Source organism: Anolis sagrei, chromosome 4, assembly GCF_037176765.1.
Source record: "Anolis sagrei isolate rAnoSag1 chromosome 4, rAnoSag1.mat, whole genome shotgun sequence".
Taxonomy (NCBI): domain Eukaryota; kingdom Metazoa; phylum Chordata; class Lepidosauria; order Squamata; family Dactyloidae; genus Anolis; species Anolis sagrei.
The window spans coordinates 15,516,967-15,535,302 of record NC_090024.1 but is presented as its reverse complement, the minus strand read 5'-3'; the positions used below and the strand labels follow the sequence as shown (position 1 = coordinate 15,535,302).

Sequence of the window (18,336 nt, the reverse complement as noted above, 5' to 3'; positions counted from 1 at the left end):
CCCTTTATCTCTTCTCTCTTCATGATGATAACTTGAGCCTTTCCCACTGCACCTGGCAACCCCCCCCCCTTTTAAGGACCAACATATTCCTAAATCAATATACTTTCGGTGTAGCACACTTTATTAAAGGCTGACTATTTCTTGTTCAAAACATTTGAGAAATAGAAATGTCTTGGATCCCCCCCCCCCCCCCCAAGATTATGGAATATACACAATAACATATTTAGAGATGGGAATGAAGTCTAAACACATAGTCTAAAGGTCATTTTACACAATATTTTTAATACTTTTGAGCATGAAACAAAGGTTATATGCACTGAACCATCAGAAAGCAAAGCTGTCATTATCACAGCCACCCATGATGCATTTTTTTTGTCGTGTCAGGAGCAAGTCGCTTCTGGTGTGAGAGACTTGGCCGTCTGCAAGGACGTTGTCCAGGGGATGCCCGGATGATTTCTGATGTTTTATCATCCTTGTGGGAGGCTTCTCTCATGTCCCCGCATGAGGAGCTGGAGCCGATAGAGGGAGCTCATCCGCCTCTCCCTGGATTCGAACCTGCGACCTGTCGGTCTTCAGTCCTGCCGGCACAGGGGTTTAACTCACTGCGCCACTGGGGGCTCCGGTGATACAAAATACATCAGAATGATGCAAATTCTGATGTATTTTGGATTTTCTAGTTTCAAATAAGGGATGCACTACTTCTAGCATAAATCTCCAGCTTATATCACAATTTTTCTATGTGCTAAAATGTTTCAGTATATAATTGCCACTGATCAATAGTGAGTACTTACTGATTTGATTATCAGTAATTAACTTATAGTGTAAATCACTTCCATGAGTCTTACATAGATTTATCATGACATAGGGATCATGTGGCCCCTCCAGGAACTGTTGAACTATCTCTCCCACGATCCTTCATGGGGCTGATGGGAGCTGCAGTCCAACATCTGGAGACATGTCCTACCCTTATGCAGATGGTGTTATGAATGAATGAGTTGTTAATTGTACTAGCCATAGACCATGACATCAAATAATATAAAACTTTTAAGCTATTTTGAATTACATTAGCAGTGACAATCCCTGTAGGCATCAGATGGTGTTACCTATAAAAGCTTATACAACCCATTTCTTAATAGACTACGTAAGTTTGCATCATGAATTTCATTCCGCTGCACAATTTTAACATTGATACATAAAGATTTTAGAAAATGTATTCTTCCCCTTTTGCATCCACAGAGTGTAAATGAATTATGACAACTACTTACTGTAGGGTAACAACAGTTGTTCCAGGCATAGGACGCTCAATATCTAGGTCTCGTCGGCTGAAAAACAAGGAGACAATGAAGCATGAGGACTTCTGAGCAACCTCCAAACATCGTTTCCAAAACAGACAGGAAGAAGCCAACCCTAATGCATGATTTCCCAAACAAACTGGAGAACTACCTGTTGTAGGAGTTGACAAAGAGATGCAGATTGTTTTGATTCATGTCACTGATGATGTGCTGGCGGTAAGTATTGATCAAATCCTGGCTGTTGTGAATCTCTTCCTACATTTAAGAGAAGCTTTTATCAAAACGTACAAGAGTGTAGGGCACATACTGTCAGGCAACACCAACAATGTCTTTAATAACTAGTACAGTGCTTCATCTAAATATATCTGCAGACTTTTGGCAATGGGATACATATAATGCAGTGAAACAAGACTAATTCCGCTTCCTTCCTCCTCCAAACAGCAGAAGTTCAAACTTTGATAGCTAAATATACAATACAGAAATTTGTTTCAAAAAGGCAAATTATCCAAATGTAAGCTATAGAGTGTATGATAATGATTTGTAACCAACAAGTCCTGCACACAACCTTTACAAGAGCCTAAAATACTAAAATATCCACAATGCAAACTTCAGTTATAGAAGTAAACAGTTTGATTTCTTAATATCTTAAATGTAAATATTTGCAAATTCTATTTTTTTTTAAAAAAAAGAGCAAGGCAGAATGTATTGAAAGGCAGAGGTCTCCATGAACCCAGGAGAATGGCCAACAAATAACAAATCTTATGTAAACAATCCTTGAATATTTGCATCAGGTGATGGCAAACTACACCTGAGTCAATTATTAGCTCATTTTTCCTATATAAGGTATCACTGATACATATGACTGAACCTTAATTCAGATGTTACAGAAAGTACTTACCTTGCTAAAAAGATGTGAAATGACCATATCTGGTAAAGCATGAGCCCATCCAGAAATCTACAACATTTAGAAACACACTCATTAGGATAACTCAAGCATTTTATAAGGTCTCACAAGCTTGAATAAGTCAACCATTCAGTCCAGCTCATCACACATCCCTGTGTCCCTTTCCATCATCACACCATGCTAGAAAGCTCTTTCCATTAAACACTGAATGGTGTTGATTAATTAGATAAATAATACTTTGAAGGCCATTAGATTATAGTCCAATTAGAATGAATTATAAATAAAACTCAGAAGGTAAAGTATTTTGTTGAGAATTTCCAAACTAAAAATTTCAACATAAAATAAGCAGTTTACAAAAAGAGATTTTCCATTTCATTCTAAAGATTGCAGTGATTAGTTTTCATGATTTATTCAGAAAAGTAAAATTACTTATGCCAACATTAAAATTTTGCTAACATTAACTACAAGTGTCTATAGTTTTTCATCTATACAATATGGCCCCAATATCTGCAAGAAATACATTCCCAGACTTTGTGTATGAATACACAAAGTTATGGATAATAGCAAAACCTATTGGATTGAAGAATTTCTGGTCCAGGAATATCATAGAAGCGACATGGGAGGATCTAGAAAATGCCTAGAAATGACATTTTGTTGGGTATAGGTAAACGAAATCACAGATAGGGGGTTGTACTGTATAGTAAAGGTAAAGATTTCCCCTTAACGTAAGTCTAGTCATGTCCAACTCTGGGGGCTGGTGCTCATCTCCATTTCTGAGCCGAGGTTGTCCGCAGACACCTCCAAGGTCATGTGGCCAGCATGACTGCATGGAGCACCATTGCCTTCCCGCCAAAGTGGTACCTACTGATCTACTCACATTGGCATGTTTTCAAACTGCTAGGTTGCAGAAGCTGGGGCTAACTGGAGGAGCTCACCCTGCTCCCCAGATTCGAACCACCGACCTTTCAGTCAGCAAGTTCAGCAGCTCAGTGGTTTAAACCGCTGTGCCACCGGGGGCTCCACTGTATAATCTGTTTATTTTTTTTTATAAAATTCAAATTGTGCTTTTCCAACACTGACATTGGAATGTAGTACAATATCTGGAGATGAGAGAAAACTCTGAAATGCTCCATGTTTTTCTATTTAAATCATGGACTACATTAAATCATGTTACGTATAGATAGAAGGATATGTTTCCCACCTCTGAATGTAATATTTACCTTGGTTGCTGCCCAGTCCATCCATCCCTCGGCACATGGATTGACATTAATAAGCACAAGTCCTTCCACCATGTCAGGATAATTAAGCTGTAAATTGAAGAGTTGTGTGAACTTAAGATGTGTTGGAGAAGAAAAATGTAAATTGTGCAGTCACTTTCATTCAGTGAGGGAAATAACATTTAGCACAAATATCAAGGATGGACTACGATTTGACACTGGCTAAGACACATTCTAGACTTGTAACCCATAGAAATATTCTCAGCAAAAGATTTGCTTCTGGTAAGGAAAAATTAGAAAGGATGTGAAGCAATTTCATCCTATGGTTTTGCTACAGAGATCATAACTACAAACACAGAGTAAGGAGGTTATGGATTTTTATTTTTAAGACATGCTGGCAAATTACAATTCTGCTGATCAGAAACAACAGAACTGTAGCAACCATGTGCATTTGGGCCAAAAGGTATGCCTTTTCAGATCCATTTTTGTCTGACCTCTTATTTCATTTACTGGAAAGTTATTTGAAAGGGAATGGGTGTTTCAGTTTTTATTCGGCAGAGATTTGGCCCATTAGCTACAATGGGAAATTTTAACTGCTCAATCCTCAGGTATTCTAAGGCCCATCTGTATGAAACCTACCCCAGTTGAAGACCACACTGACAACTGTAGGTCTGCCAAGTTTCAAAACAATTCACCAATCTACTGAATTTTTAAAGAAATATTTTTAAAACATATGACATATTGCAAGAATTGTAATCACTTGTGTCCATTCTCAGCCAATCAGAGCATGGACACCAATAGGGTTTTATTGGCTGAGAAACACAGAAGGAGAGAAACTTCAACTCCCATCATGCTCCCTATGGTCACCCTATGCAAGTGCCATTGGGAAAGCGGGTTCCCAGGCCCCTCTCTGGTGGAGGATGTAACTTTCCAAGAAAAAAATGGAGGCTTCTTCTGCTGGGGAGAGAAAAAAATAATGGAGATCCCCCTGCCTCAGGTATTTTGTGGTGTTAACTCTTTTCCAAAAATATCATCTCTTTGAATCTGTTTTACTGGTCTTGTTGTCTCTCTCTTTCCCTTTGTTTTTGGAAATTTAACGAAAATGGCCCTTCGAATACTACACATATTTTTCTTAACATTGATTTGGGCCCAAATCTAATACAGGATATGATGATACCACAACGGGTGTGAGATGTTAGGTGAGCTCCAATACTTACAGCAAATCTGGTTAAGATGTAGGCACCAGCTCCAGTTCCCATTCCAATTACACTTTTCAGTCTGCACAAGGAAATGTATGGACCATTATTTTTTGGGCATACACCTCTGATTTCTAACAGTCCCCTCCTCCTAAATTTCATGATAGGCCCATTTCATATTCTGGTGTATTCAATTGTTCCTCAGTGGGAAATTTTATCAGGTACATCTGCTCCCTCCCCTGGTAGAATATGAGTCCTGTTATCATTCTTGTCCATAGGCATTGACTTTTCAAAATTTAAATAATAATGAAGTACACTAAAAACAAGTCACCATAATCTCTAATAGCATCATTTATTTTTAAACAGATGGTCTTGAGCTCATTATGGCGGCTAAAGTTAGCCAAGGAGTAAAACTGCAAAAGAGTCAACACCCCATGGCTAGTTCTGATGGGTGCAAATAGCACAAAGTGAAGGTCACAAATCATCAATTTTCTGCTCAATAATTACCCATTAATCCATATCATTTCTTGATAAGGAAGATATAATTCAGAGGAGAAAGCAATAATATTTTGCAGCATGAGCAAATAATTACACACTAGATAAGAAAAACTGACTTATTTACTATTGTACTAGTCAAATGCCACCCTATATTCGCACCAGCATTTTTTTCTCATTGTACTATAGCTTTGTCACCCAGGTTGTTGGGATAGCTTTGTAAAACCAGCTTATAACTCTGTGGAGCAACAAAAAGAGCTTTGTCAAAGAAACACCAAACAGTTCAACAAGAAGGAGGCATAACTAAAGGTGCCTCTACAGTGTAGAATTAACAGTTTGACACTACCATTAACTACCATGGCTGAATGCCACAGAATCATTGGATTATAGTTTTACAAGACATTTAACCTTCTGTCAAAAAATGCTGGGACCTCACCAAGCTACAAGTCCCAGGATTCTATAGCACTGAGCCAAGGCAATTAAAGTGGTGTCAAACTGTATCAATTCTACAGTGTAGATGTTGCTCTGCAGTCAGAAAATATCTTATCTGAAATTCCACGTGACTCTGCTCTATGTCAATGACTCTACTCACCCAAACTGTTTCAGAATTCCAGGAAGCATTTCAGCCAGTTGATCCATGGAGGGGTACATGTACCTACAAGCACAATGATGAAAGAGGCACAATTTAACCAACTTTTGTAAACAATTAAAACATAGGGTGCCATTTTTAAGTGGGGAACACAAGGGCTCATGTAACCCAATTTGTGTTGCTATTGGTGAACCACATTCACCAATTTTCCTTGATCAGAACTATATAATCTATAAAATGGCCTTTCTAAAGAAAAAGTCTTTCTTAAACACAAAAAGTCTTGGTTTTAGGCAGATGCATATTATAAGCAGGGAAATAGGATTCTCTACCTTGTATGGGAAACTACCACGAAATGAAGAGATATGAATTTACACAGAAAATATTCTACAACAAAGCGCAAAAGATTCAAAAACTTTTCAAAATGTCATGTAACACCAAGAGAATGTTCTTCATTAAAGGGGAAAAAACCATAAGGCTCTTTGGTGATAGGCAAAATTTGAAATATTTGGGTTCCCCTTAAGATTACAGAACACATGAAAACTTTGTAAACCTCTGGTTTATCACATTGTTCATTTAATAAGAAGGGATTCTCTTTTGCTTATCTTGGAAGAAGAATTCGCGGGAATCCAATTTCAGACAAAAAATAGGTGCTATTAAGCTATAATCAGATTGGTGACATAATTCATGAGTTCTTATTCTGCCCTCTTTATTCTGACACTACTAGCCAAAGATTTATATCACGTTATATATAGTCTGTAGAAAACAGTAGAAAAACTGTGAAGTGACACACAGCTAATTTGTCACATTCTTACTAGACCAGTTTGCATTGGCATGTAAGAAACTTCACTGAGAAGCAAACAGCAATATAAATATTAATTTTACACATTTTAGTTGATAAAATGGTTTAAAATTATATTTAATAATTTAGTAATATATTTTGTATTCTGTTCATGTTTTGTTCCATAAATTATGAAGGCCATTGGCTACATACAATAATGTTTATGATGAAGGGAATGTCATCAAGGCACAGGAAAAAAAAAAGTAGAATAGAGTATGATACACATGTTTCTTCTATATACCCTTCCTATCTCTCATCACTTCTAACATACTTCATGTTGGGTAAATCTTGCTATATCAAGTAATTCCATGTTTAAAATATTCAATTATTCATCAAATATTCACCTAAAAGCATCATTTAAGAATTTGTAATATTATAATTATACATTATCTCAAATAATTTATATACAGGTTGAGTATCCCTTATCTGAAATGCTTGAGACCAAAACTGTTTATGGATTTTGGAATATGTGTGTACCCATGTATGTAGAAATATCTTAAAGTTGGGAGTAGAGTCTAAATACGAAGTTAATTTATGTTTCATATGGTAAATTATTCACAATATTTTGAATATTTTAATTCACAATACAACGCTTGCATATATAAAACCATCAAAAAGACAAGTGTCACAATCTCAGCGACTGGTGTGGACAATTTCAGATTGTGGAGGATTTGGGAATTCCTGATAAGGGATACTCATGGTGGGTGGGGAGTGCAAGATGGAGCAAACATCTGTAAATGAATGCTGACTGCAGCAACAACTGACCCTGGTGGAAAAGAGGCTGCGCCATCCTGCTGCCCAGGGGCATCCACGTGGCAGACTGCAAAATGCTGTGTGATTTCCAGCATATCCTCATAATTGAAGAGGGGGTTGAAGCAAGTTTTGTCTTAACAGGAGAAGAACAGAAGAGAAGGGGACAACATTAATATCCATGTAGATATGAATTAGGAATACAGACAACACAATGAAAATCTTAACTATTTCACTCTCATTATAAGAGTAAAAATAAAATGAGGGATGAATCAGAAGCTCAAATGCTTTTTTCTACATTTGTTTTTGCAGGCATGATCCAATATAGCTAAACATGGACCTTCATTGAAAGGGTCCTTCACTATATATTACTGCATCACCAGAAAGGAAAATTTCACCCTTCTTGAACTACTGAGTGGATCTCTTACATTATTAACATACTTTACTTGTACTAAAGCAGAATGCAAAGAGGTTATGTTTGAGATAAGCAGATCTTCACTGCACAATAGTTAATGAAAATGGCTAAAATATAACGCACTTCAGCAGTCGCCTAATGATCATACTTACGGTTCAGTCCAATATCATGGTAGGTCAGGATGGCAGGCCTATTTCCCCGAGGGGTCCCACACATGGTGACATGAACAGAGCCATGCACTGTCTCAATATCTTGTTCCTGTGAGAAAGGAGGCAATCTCTTATTTGAGCATTCTTATCAACAGCCAAGAAAAAAGGCTTTTACAGCCAAACAAAGCTTATCCGAGTTCCTCAACCATCGGATAACACCAAAGCTGTTCCAGTAACTGCATTGGAATCTATTTATAAAAGCTGTTTACATCCACTAACAAAGCTTTGGATTCTCACTCACTGGCTTACAGTTTGTAGTTTCAAGTAAAGTGGAATTTCTCAGGTAGTGTAGGCAAACACTATCCAGGTTTCAATTTATTACAATTTACTGTACATGCTTCACAAAGTAATTTACACTGTCACTTAATGACTTGATTCTTCCATACAACTGACATCTAAAGCAAGAGACAAAACTAGAACTCCTCCGTTCCAAAGCATGGAACACTATTATCAAATATCAACACAATGAATGAATGAATATTTTATTTATTTATTTATTTATCATGTCAGGGGCAGACCAAAAAGTTGCATTGCATTTTTTAACAATGAATGAATAAATGAATGATACATATAATAATTTTGCTTGTTCTGATTTAGGCAATCAGGTATGATTCCTTCAGGATAGATGAACTCATCAGTTTGGGTTTCACTCAGTTTCTCTTTTTTCAGTCTAATATTCGTTCTCTCTCATTTCTGTAATTCAGGCAATCCCTGAGTTACAAACATCAAACTTTCAGATGACTCATAGGACTGAGATAGCAGGAAGTGAAAGAAATCTACCCCTAAGGAAAGGAAAGTTATCATGGGGAAAAAGTGTCTCCACTGAAGGTTTATTACCAATCCTTATTTCTACAACAAGCTATTTTTTTTTCAAAATCCAATTGTCACAGAGACAGAAAGTGAGGTGAACAAGGGCACAGACAGGAAAACAAACACCACACAGGTGTTAACCTTTCCCTAAGCTATTTGGTTGAAGTTACAGGTTAAAATGTTTCCAACTCAGAAACAAATTCAACTTAAGAACAAACCTACAGAACCTATCTTGTTCATAATTTCAGGACTGTGTGTAGCTTACATTTTAAATATATATGTACATTAATTTTCTATACTTTTTGTAATCACTATTGTTAATATATGCAATTTTGTATTCACTTTTGTTTCGTAGATACGTGGTTTTAGACATTTCCCTTATACAAGGTTTTTGTGCAAATTTTTAACCACTATATGCAAATTTTTTTTGCATAAACCTTTCTTTATACACTAATTTGTATGCATCTTTCTTGCAGAGAACTCCAGCACAAAAGCTGGAGAAATGTAAATACTGAAAGGCTAGCCTTGTTTTGTCATTCATTTTAGAACAAAAGAAGGCGGTAAGTACTTCTCAAAATGCAAACTAAGTAAAATTTTCCTGGATAATCTTTGAATGGTCAGTGTTTAGATATGAGAAGAGCCATGCATCCTGTATATATGCTAAGTTATACTACCTGGATGAAGGGCACATTTTTTAAATGTAGAAATGTTCACAAATTAAGTATTTCCGCTTTAGGAGTCATGGGGGATTCCCTCCACTGAGCACAGTTGACACTTACTTCAAAATTCAAGCATTCACACAAAATTAGCAAAAAACAAAAACAAAACTCTTTTATTTTGAGTTGAACATTCACAAATATTTCTTTCAGTTTTGTGTTTTTATTGTTGTTGTATGTTCCCTACTTATAGTGACTCTAAATGGAAACCTGTTACAGTGTTTTCTTGGCAGTATTTGTTCACAGGGGATTTGCCTTTGCTTGCCTCTGCAACCGAGAAAGTGAGTGTGGGGCTTGCCCAACGTCATCCAATGGGTTTCTATGACTGAGTAGGGATTCAAATGTTGGGTCTCCAGAATCACAGTCCTATGCTCACACCACTGAACCATTCTGGCTCTCACTGCTATCAAAAATTCACAGACATGAATTTCTAAAGATGTTGTTTCCACAGCTGACTGCTATCTTTGGAGGCAAGAGTGCATCAAATACATTAGGAAATGAATAATGTGTTCATAAAAAAGAAGTATTCTTATTTATTTATTTCACAGTTTTGTATACCGAGCTTCTCAACCTCGTCGAGGGACTCAGCCATAGCCCGGTTTACAGCCAAATTACTGCAATTTTTGAGTAATTTATTCCTCCTTACTACTACTATTAGTGGAAGGATTGCTTCCACCATTGTGGCATACTGCTTTGAGCCTTGGACTATGGCTTTGGAGAACAGGGGTTGAATTCCTGCTTGGCCATAAAACCTCATTGGGTAACCTAAGGCAAGTCATGCACTCTTACCCTCAGAAAAGTTGGTGACAGGTTCACTTTGGGGTTGCTATAAATCAGAAACTACTTGAAGACACACAACAACAAGCTGCTGTCAGTAAGTGTGATCTCTCTCCAAATTATAGCATTACTGAATTTCTAATACTTTAATTTGGAGAGAGATCAGACCTACTGACAGCAATCTCCAGATTACAGCATTTACTGAATTACTAAAGAAAACATCTACAGTTTCCTAAGTTGCACTTTGAGAGTTAAGTCCTCCAAAACATATTATGCAAAACAAGTAATATAAATTTTTTTTGGCACAATGGATTCATTGCACACTTCTTGCTAACCGTAAAGCTTCAGAATTTGTTCCAAGTTTACTAAGAGTACATCAGTCTGCATCCAATATTGAATACTTTCAAAACAAAACAACCGGTCATATTTCTTATCACATAAAAGCTATTTCAAAACATAATCAATCCAAAAGATATTGCTAAACTAGAAGTGAAAGAGAACTAGACATTTTAATTCTTGTGCTCCCTTCCCTTGCTGAAGTACTCACAGCATTATGCAATAAATAGGCAGTATCTTCCATATCCAGCACCATTTTTAGACAGTGCAGCTTGATATTAATCTCAAGGAGCCCAGCGAGAAAATAAGGATCAGATTTGACTTGGACTCGGTGGTAAGCCTGGTTATATAGCCAAGCTGTTGTGCTGCCTAAGCCCGCAAACTCCCATCATGCCCCGTCAGAAAAACTCACACAAACCAGTTCAGAAGGACGTCATTCTTAAGTAGGATTTAAGGCAGGTTTGACCGCAAGACTGTATATGCCATGCAGCTCAGACATCAACCATTGGGGTGGGGGGAGAGGAAAGGAAGGAAAGAGGCCATGCTGGAGGTTACTGTCTGGAAAAATGCCTTTACATACAGCATCACAGTCATGCTAGATACAGTACCTCAATGGGTGCCCAGATTAGTAGATTGAGATTAGCCTTGTTACCTGGCAGCAGTAACACATTAGATTATTTGGGACACAAGTGAAAAGACTGTTCCCCTGCAGGAGCTCCTGAGTTGTCAATGTCACCTAGTTTTATGAAAACCTTGGGTGAGGCAGTTGGTCTGATTTTGATTTTAATCCTAAAATGAGTGAACTTACAGTTCAACCCAGAGGCCATTTGAATTATTTCATCACATTTTAACAGTAATGCTGAACCACTTGGAAACACCATCTACCCTGTCACAATTATATGGGTCAATTTCCCTATGGTGTTCCACTTCTGCTCCCAATTGCCAATTATTTGAATTTATATTGAATTTACTGAGCTGTATGCAGTTTGATTTAGCCCTTGTTGAAATAAAGGTGAAAACAAAATAGCCACATATAGAAATTAACTGGTGTCCATTCCATCCAACTTTTCAAACTAGGATTGGAAAAGCAGTGAACACCTGTCATTTCATACATTCAATTTTTGTGAATTTTATCAAATTCAGTAAGGTCTTTCCCCTCCCACATTTTAAATTTTACCAATGTATTCATTTATTTATTTTTATTTTGAAGTTTTATATACCAGTCTTCTCACCTCCGAGGAGGGACTCAGGCCGGTTCACAACATGTGTTCATATACAGTAATGTAAAAACAGCACAATGCATCATCATCATACATTAAAATATAAAATACAATAAAATACATGGCTGTGTACCTTCTAAAACAAAGATAATATCAAGGATGCTTGCATTATATAGCAACACATGGGCACACCAGCCTCCAGGAGCACATTTTAGTTTATGAAGGGCAAGGTGCAATGTGTAGACCTTGTGTGTATACCACAGGCACCCTATGTATGTCCAAATAGTTTTGGGAATTGGAAAATAACTGCTAAAATAAAGGCCATGAATGTGTCTGACCTATTTTTAGGATGAAGAGTCTTTCTCCCAAACTTGAAATGTCTTCTAATCATCTCCTGGTCTGTACAGGTTTTTCTTCTGCCCAAAAATAAGGCAGAGGACCCTCAAAAAATTGCAAACAATTGTCTCTGTGGCCTTGGAGGAACAGTAATCTGATACGAAGCAGAAACAAAATCCAAGAGTTGGTGGGTTGGGGGAATGAGGTTCAGTATATGTTGAAAGCAGACCCTGAACTTGATTTAGTTGTCTACACTTGTCTTGGATGAGAAACTATATTGCAGGTTGGCTCTATCATTACATTACATTACAGGTAGTACTGTCATACTGCAACACTGCTTTCTTATCTGTAAGTGTTTAGTGGGAGCATCCCAGTTACTGGGTTAACTTCACCATTTTTATTATTTGTAGTGTGTCTTCATGTTATTTCAAACATAAGGTGACATCACTGGTTTTTCTTGGCAAGATTTGTTCAGAGGTGGGTCAGAGAGTCTGATATGACATGGCCCATGTCACTCAATGGGTTTCTCTGGCAGACTACAAATTGGAACCTCGGCCTCCTTCAGGTCACCTGTTGACTTTTGCTGAACCCCATGAATATCATAGGCCAGGAATACACAGAGGTGGTTTTGCCAGTTCATTCTTCTGAAACATGGCTTACAGCACCAGGAACTCATTAGTAGTCTCCCATCCAAGAGCTGATTTCGCTTGGCTTCTGAGATCATACAGGATTTGGTGCCTTATAATATTTAGTCTCAAAAAACCATAGCCAGTTAGTGCACTAATTGTATTTTTGCAGGCACACATCCTTTCTTCATACACTGTGGTTACTACAGTTAAAATCTATAAAGTCATCTGTTGTGGCATAATGATGTGTTCATGAACATTACTCTTTTTTGTTTCAGTTTTGAACCACAGCTGTAGATTTAAAATGTTGTGAGACTGAGAGGATAATGGAAGACTTTTATATGCAAATGCATGAGCTTACCCAAAAAGAAATACAAGGCAACACAAACTACATAGTCAAATAAAGACAGGCTCTGAACTGGCAATGTGCCCAAGCTTCCTATCTCAACTGACCTAGAGATCAGTGGGGTGTGAGTTCAGAAAGACTCTCTCTTATAAAGATGCGGCACACTGAAAACAGATGGCAGTGCATCCTAATCAACATCAGTGTTATAGTAAGAGGCTCTTTACTGACCGATTTGTATTAAAACACTATCTTGGAAAAAAAAATCCAAGGTACACTAATCCGATAGAAGGCTAAAAACAGCCGTGCCATCTGCTCATGCATCTCTCTCCTTTAAAAAGGCAGATTCCTGCTCAGTTGGTTCAATGAGGGCACGTGATTGGTAGATAAACACATCCAAGGGGTGCCATCACAGTTCTGACTACAGAAGCTAGTTTGACTGACACATGACTTTCTCAAAGGAGATCTCTGTATATCATGTCCAAATGAACAATGCTATTAACAGCTATGGAAATTGTATAGGTTGTCCTTTTCTAATTTGGCAAGAAACTGATAGACAATAAGCAATAAGCAATCTTTTCCAACATGCCACTATATTGAGTGTGCTTCATCTATATAAGCACTTTCTGCAATTAGGAAACCGATATCATGAAGTCATTGGAGACATAAAAATCCCCTATATGATTGTGCCCAATATGGTTAAGTGAAAAGTTTCATCAGTTACATGCTACGGAATCATCCTAAATGAACACAAGCAGAATATTTTTTTTTTAATCGTTCAGATGCTCAGCTTTGAGGATAATTTGGACTTCATTTCTGATCACAGAGTAACTCCATTCCTTCATGCATTTTATGTATACATGGGAAAAAAGAAGCCATACTTTAAAGCGGAATCTAATCTTGGTGAGACACATCAAGACATCCGAATTGGATTATTGTAATTCTACATGGGTCTTGCTTTGAACAATTTCAGAGACTTAGAATCACAGAATTGAAGGAGACCACAAAGGCTAACCAGTACAACACTTTGCCAGACAGAAATATACAATGAAAGCACTCCAAACATATAGCCATCCAACCTCTGCTTAAAAATATTACATGAGAAGTCACCATGAGGATTAAAGTAGAACCAATATTTTTTAACTGTACAGTTACAGACACACTCTAGGTATCAAGAAAATGACTGGATAAGATTCCTTTCCTTGATAGTTTTTATTTTGGTTGTCATGTGAAAGTAATTCTTTGATATGAAAGGTTATCACAATCACTTACATCTATAGCCAAGGCACAGGTTGACCACCTCAGGAACAAGATGGGCCACAAAAGCCAGATTTAGGCAGATAAATGTACGTTACACGTAAAAAAAAAAAAACTTTGAGCACACAGTCTTCCAAACTACTCCATCTGGAAATGTTAATGTTCTTATGGACTCAGAGCACAGCACACAAACAGACATTGAGTGCTTATTTCTGTGTGCTATTTTTTTTACCTGATAAGAAACCTATGGAACACTGTGTCACTTTGCCTCCAAGTTATTTTTTTCTAAAGTCATCAACCTCTTCCTCCTCCCCCATTTTTATTGATAGTAAACTTAAGTCCAGGTATTTCAATAGACTAGAATACGCTTGTGTTGTCCAAATATGATCGAGACTTTGTAGTATACCAAACATATCACATCAGTAAAAGCTCCACAAAACATATAGTTGTGTAGCAGAAGCAGCAGACTTCTGAAATATGGAAATACTGTGGATTTTTTTTTCACATCATGACAATACAACAGTCAGGGAAGCATCTCAAATCTACTACAGGCATGGGGCAAATGTGGCCCTAACACCTCCCCCCCCCCCCCCCCAATACACACACTTTTGGGAGGAATTCTCTCAAACATGTCAAGATGCAGGTTGACATCTCTCATCCAAAATGCTTGGAACCAAAAGTGTTTGGGATTCAAAATTTTATAGAATTTTGGCATACTTGTATTTGAATGTATATAAATAATAAGGGATCATGGAGATGGGACCCATTTCTAATTATTTGGATCATGAAACAAGGTTTGTGTCAAATAAAATAGACACTTTGTTTTATATTAGTACCATGCTTCCTTGAAGCTTTAGAAAATGTAGGTCTCTTTCTAAGACAATTTATCAATTGTCTGAGTGGCTTGTTTTAGCATCTAAATATAATATGATTTGTTTCTATGCCTGGAAACCACCAAATTCACCAGAAGGACGACTCATTTGGGGGGGGGGGGTACACACAAAGCATGTATGATGCCTACTACTGTTTCATACATTTTGGAGATCGGTACTTCATGGTAAGAGATAAATGATGCAATGGGACACACACTAGCATATTTCTAGGAAATTTTATATTCACCCTACTGCAACTACATTTCCCTTATGAATTTTGACAAATATTTATGAGGTATAATTACAGAAAATTATGCAAGAAGTTTGCTTCATCAAGCTAAAAAAACACTTACCTGCACATTGCCATCAGGCAGGAGATGTGTGATTGCCTAGAAAAGATATGCAAGAGTTACAGAAGATTAGGGGAATGTAACTAGAAGGTTTCATGTCACTTCTGACATGCAAGCCCTGTGAATCAAAACTACACTTTGTAGGATTATTTTTTGTGAAATCTGTACACCAAGATTTTCAACTCGATCTAGGTCTACAATGCAATCTTATACATGGCCACTAGAAATTATGTCCCACTAAGCTTAATGTGGCATGCCAAAGTAAGCTTATATAGGATTGCAGCTTTACATCACCCCCTACCAGAGGCGGCCTAGGTAATTTTCAACGGTAAGCAAACAGTATTTTGCCCCTCCCCCCAACCAATCACTGATATATATTTTCTGTTTGTCGTGGGAGTTCAATTCCATCACTGGTGGAGTTCAGAATGCTCTTTGATTGTAGGTGAACTATACATCCCAGTAACTACAACTCGCATATGTCAAGGTCTATTTTCCCCCAAGAGCGCCTCAAGAGCGCCCCTGGGCAAAATCAACTATACTGAAAATGCTTATTTTGCGTAATGGGCTGAGCCGCCCCTGCCCCCTACCAATATAGTTCTATGGAATCAATAGATTTTACAGAAGTACTGATTTAAGATGTGCAAATACATTAGGCCCCTCACTTTTGCAGGGCCTTGGAGCACAAAACCCTAGTGAAAGTACACTACATTAAAAAAATAACGCTATGCAGGCAGGTGTACATGAAAATTGATGGTCCGTCAGTACAGTAATTTAAGCTTACCTCCTCTTTGTCCACTAATGGTTTCACCTCAGTAATGTGCGAGTCAGGGCCTTCCCCTGACATTTTCAGTAGCTGGTACCTTTAAAAAAGGAGGAAAGGGGATTAGCTTGATTGCATCCAATATTTACTATGAACATAACCAAGCTTCTACAACATCAAGCACTGAGGAACATAAAAATGCATAAACCACAGCTATGATAAGATAAACATGTGGTGCAGACTGAAATGATAGGTCTTTCTTTACATATATTCCTGACCTTGTTTCCCAATTAAGATCAGGAACAAGGGCCAGGTGTCTTCAATAATATTATCCAACTAAACATTACACAGAAAAGAATGATCCCAATTCCCACATTCCTTAATAGGAGTACTTAACTTCCAAAACAGATGTGTTTCTGCCATTCTTGTAATTTCAGTATTGCTAAAATTTGACTCAGTTCACATTCACTGATTAAATGCTACTACCTGGATGAAGGATTTTTTTTAAAAAAAAAGCAAATTGTCCTACAAAAACAGAAGAAAACCCCCAGTTTGCCAGTATATATTAATTGATTAGGATTCGTGATAGTTTAAATATGAAAGGTGCTTTCTACTTGATATAGGTATAAACTGAAACACATCCCATGCTATTTTTTTTAAAAAAAACATTTCCTCTCTAGAAAAGCCATTGGCAATTCAATACATTTTCTGACACCTTAATTGATGCTTCTATTCCCAACTGTTTGAGTTATTTATGTCGTGTTTTTGAAAAATATCCATAAACTTCAGGTGGCCCAAAGAGCAGCAGCCAGGTAGCTGATGAGGACCAGTTTTAGGGAACATATCATGCAAAGTGTTGTGAACTATAAAGCTTTACACTGTTTGAATAAAGCTATTTTCTTCAACACAAGCCTTATTGGGCTGCAGGATCCCCAGGTATGGCCTGGGGATATTCCCACAAAAAGGGTTATTAATAATGGGCAATATTAGGTTCTTGTGGGTTTTTTGGGCTATAGAGCCATGTTCTAGAAGCATTTCTCCTGACATTTCGCCTGCAGCTATGGCAAGCATCCTCAGAGGTAGTGACTACCTCTGAGGATGCTTGCCATAGCTGCAGGCGAAATGTCAGGAGAAATGCTTCTAGAACATGGCTCTATAGCCCAAAAAACCCCACAAGAACCTAGTGATTCCAGCCATGAAAGCCTTCGACAATACAATGGGCTATAATGTTTGTATTTATAAATGGCTGTGTTATAAGAGGTTAATTTGTTCAGAAGGGGTCAGCTTAACTTATGAACAGCAACAGTTATTTGTCACTATCTGCATTTTCTTCCCTTCTGTCCCCATAGTTTATGATGTCTTGATTCATGTCCATCTACAGCAGGCATTGGCAAACTTCGGCCCTCCAGGTGTTTTGGACTTCAACTCCCACAATTCCTAACAGCTGGTAGACTGTTAGGAATTGTGGGAGTTGAAGTCCAAAACACCTGGAGGGCCGAAGTTTGCCCATGCCTGATCTACAGCGTCAATTCAGGACAAAATTTCAGGCACCCAATTAAAAAAATAAGACTACTGTCAATAAATTATGATACCACTTAAATACTTGGTGCTATAGATTACATTTTTGAGAAAGAAACTGACAAAACAATCTCAGATCATTCTTTGTCTAAGAAGACCCCACAAAATTCATTGGCTTGCTGAAGTCAATGTGCATTTTCTCAGAGCAACTTTTGCATGGTTATGACAAATGATTATGCCATTAAGAATCCTTCCAAATACATATAACTCTGTATGTATTTATGGTTTTATACTGTGTTATTGATTATGGCATCAAATTGCTGCCTTTGTTAGCCGCTCTGAGTCTCTCTCCCCCCCCCCCCCGGGGGGGTTGAGAAGGGCGGGGTAAAAATGCTGTAAATAAATAAATAAATATTAAAAAGTTAATGATTGGATAGGCATATCTCCTGGCTGACAAATCAGGATTTCTGTTACACAGAGACACAAAACTACGGTTCTCACAGGCAGACT

The 18,336-nt window shown here is 37.6% G+C and overlaps 1 protein-coding gene across 5 annotated transcripts in view; it reads right to left on the bottom strand.

Annotated features, from left to right (window-relative positions):
- The window catches only part of NDRG1 (N-myc downstream regulated 1), a 95,336-nt gene that overhangs the window by 7,794 nt on the left and 69,206 nt on the right, over window positions 1-18,336 (bottom strand). For 4 of the 5 annotated variants that reach the window (XM_060775897.2, XM_060775899.2, XM_060775898.2 and 1 more), the window contains 10 exons: window positions 16,330-16,408; window positions 15,552-15,587; window positions 7,849-7,954; window positions 7,297-7,417; window positions 5,697-5,759; window positions 4,631-4,691; window positions 3,417-3,503; window positions 2,191-2,247; window positions 1,444-1,547; window positions 1,266-1,322 (listed from right to left, as the gene is read on the bottom strand). In XM_060775897.2, coding sequence (XP_060631880.1) covers window positions 1,266-1,322; window positions 1,444-1,547; window positions 2,191-2,247; window positions 3,417-3,503; window positions 4,631-4,691; window positions 5,697-5,759; window positions 7,297-7,417; window positions 7,849-7,954; window positions 15,552-15,587; window positions 16,330-16,408 — 771 coding nt within the window. Of the gene's footprint in view, window positions 1-1,265; window positions 1,323-1,443; window positions 1,548-2,190; window positions 2,248-3,416; window positions 3,504-4,630; window positions 4,692-5,696; window positions 5,760-7,296; window positions 7,418-7,848; window positions 7,955-10,755; window positions 10,883-15,551; window positions 15,588-16,329; window positions 16,409-18,336 lie in introns of those variants that run through there. The other variant, XM_060775903.2, reaches the window with a different exon arrangement.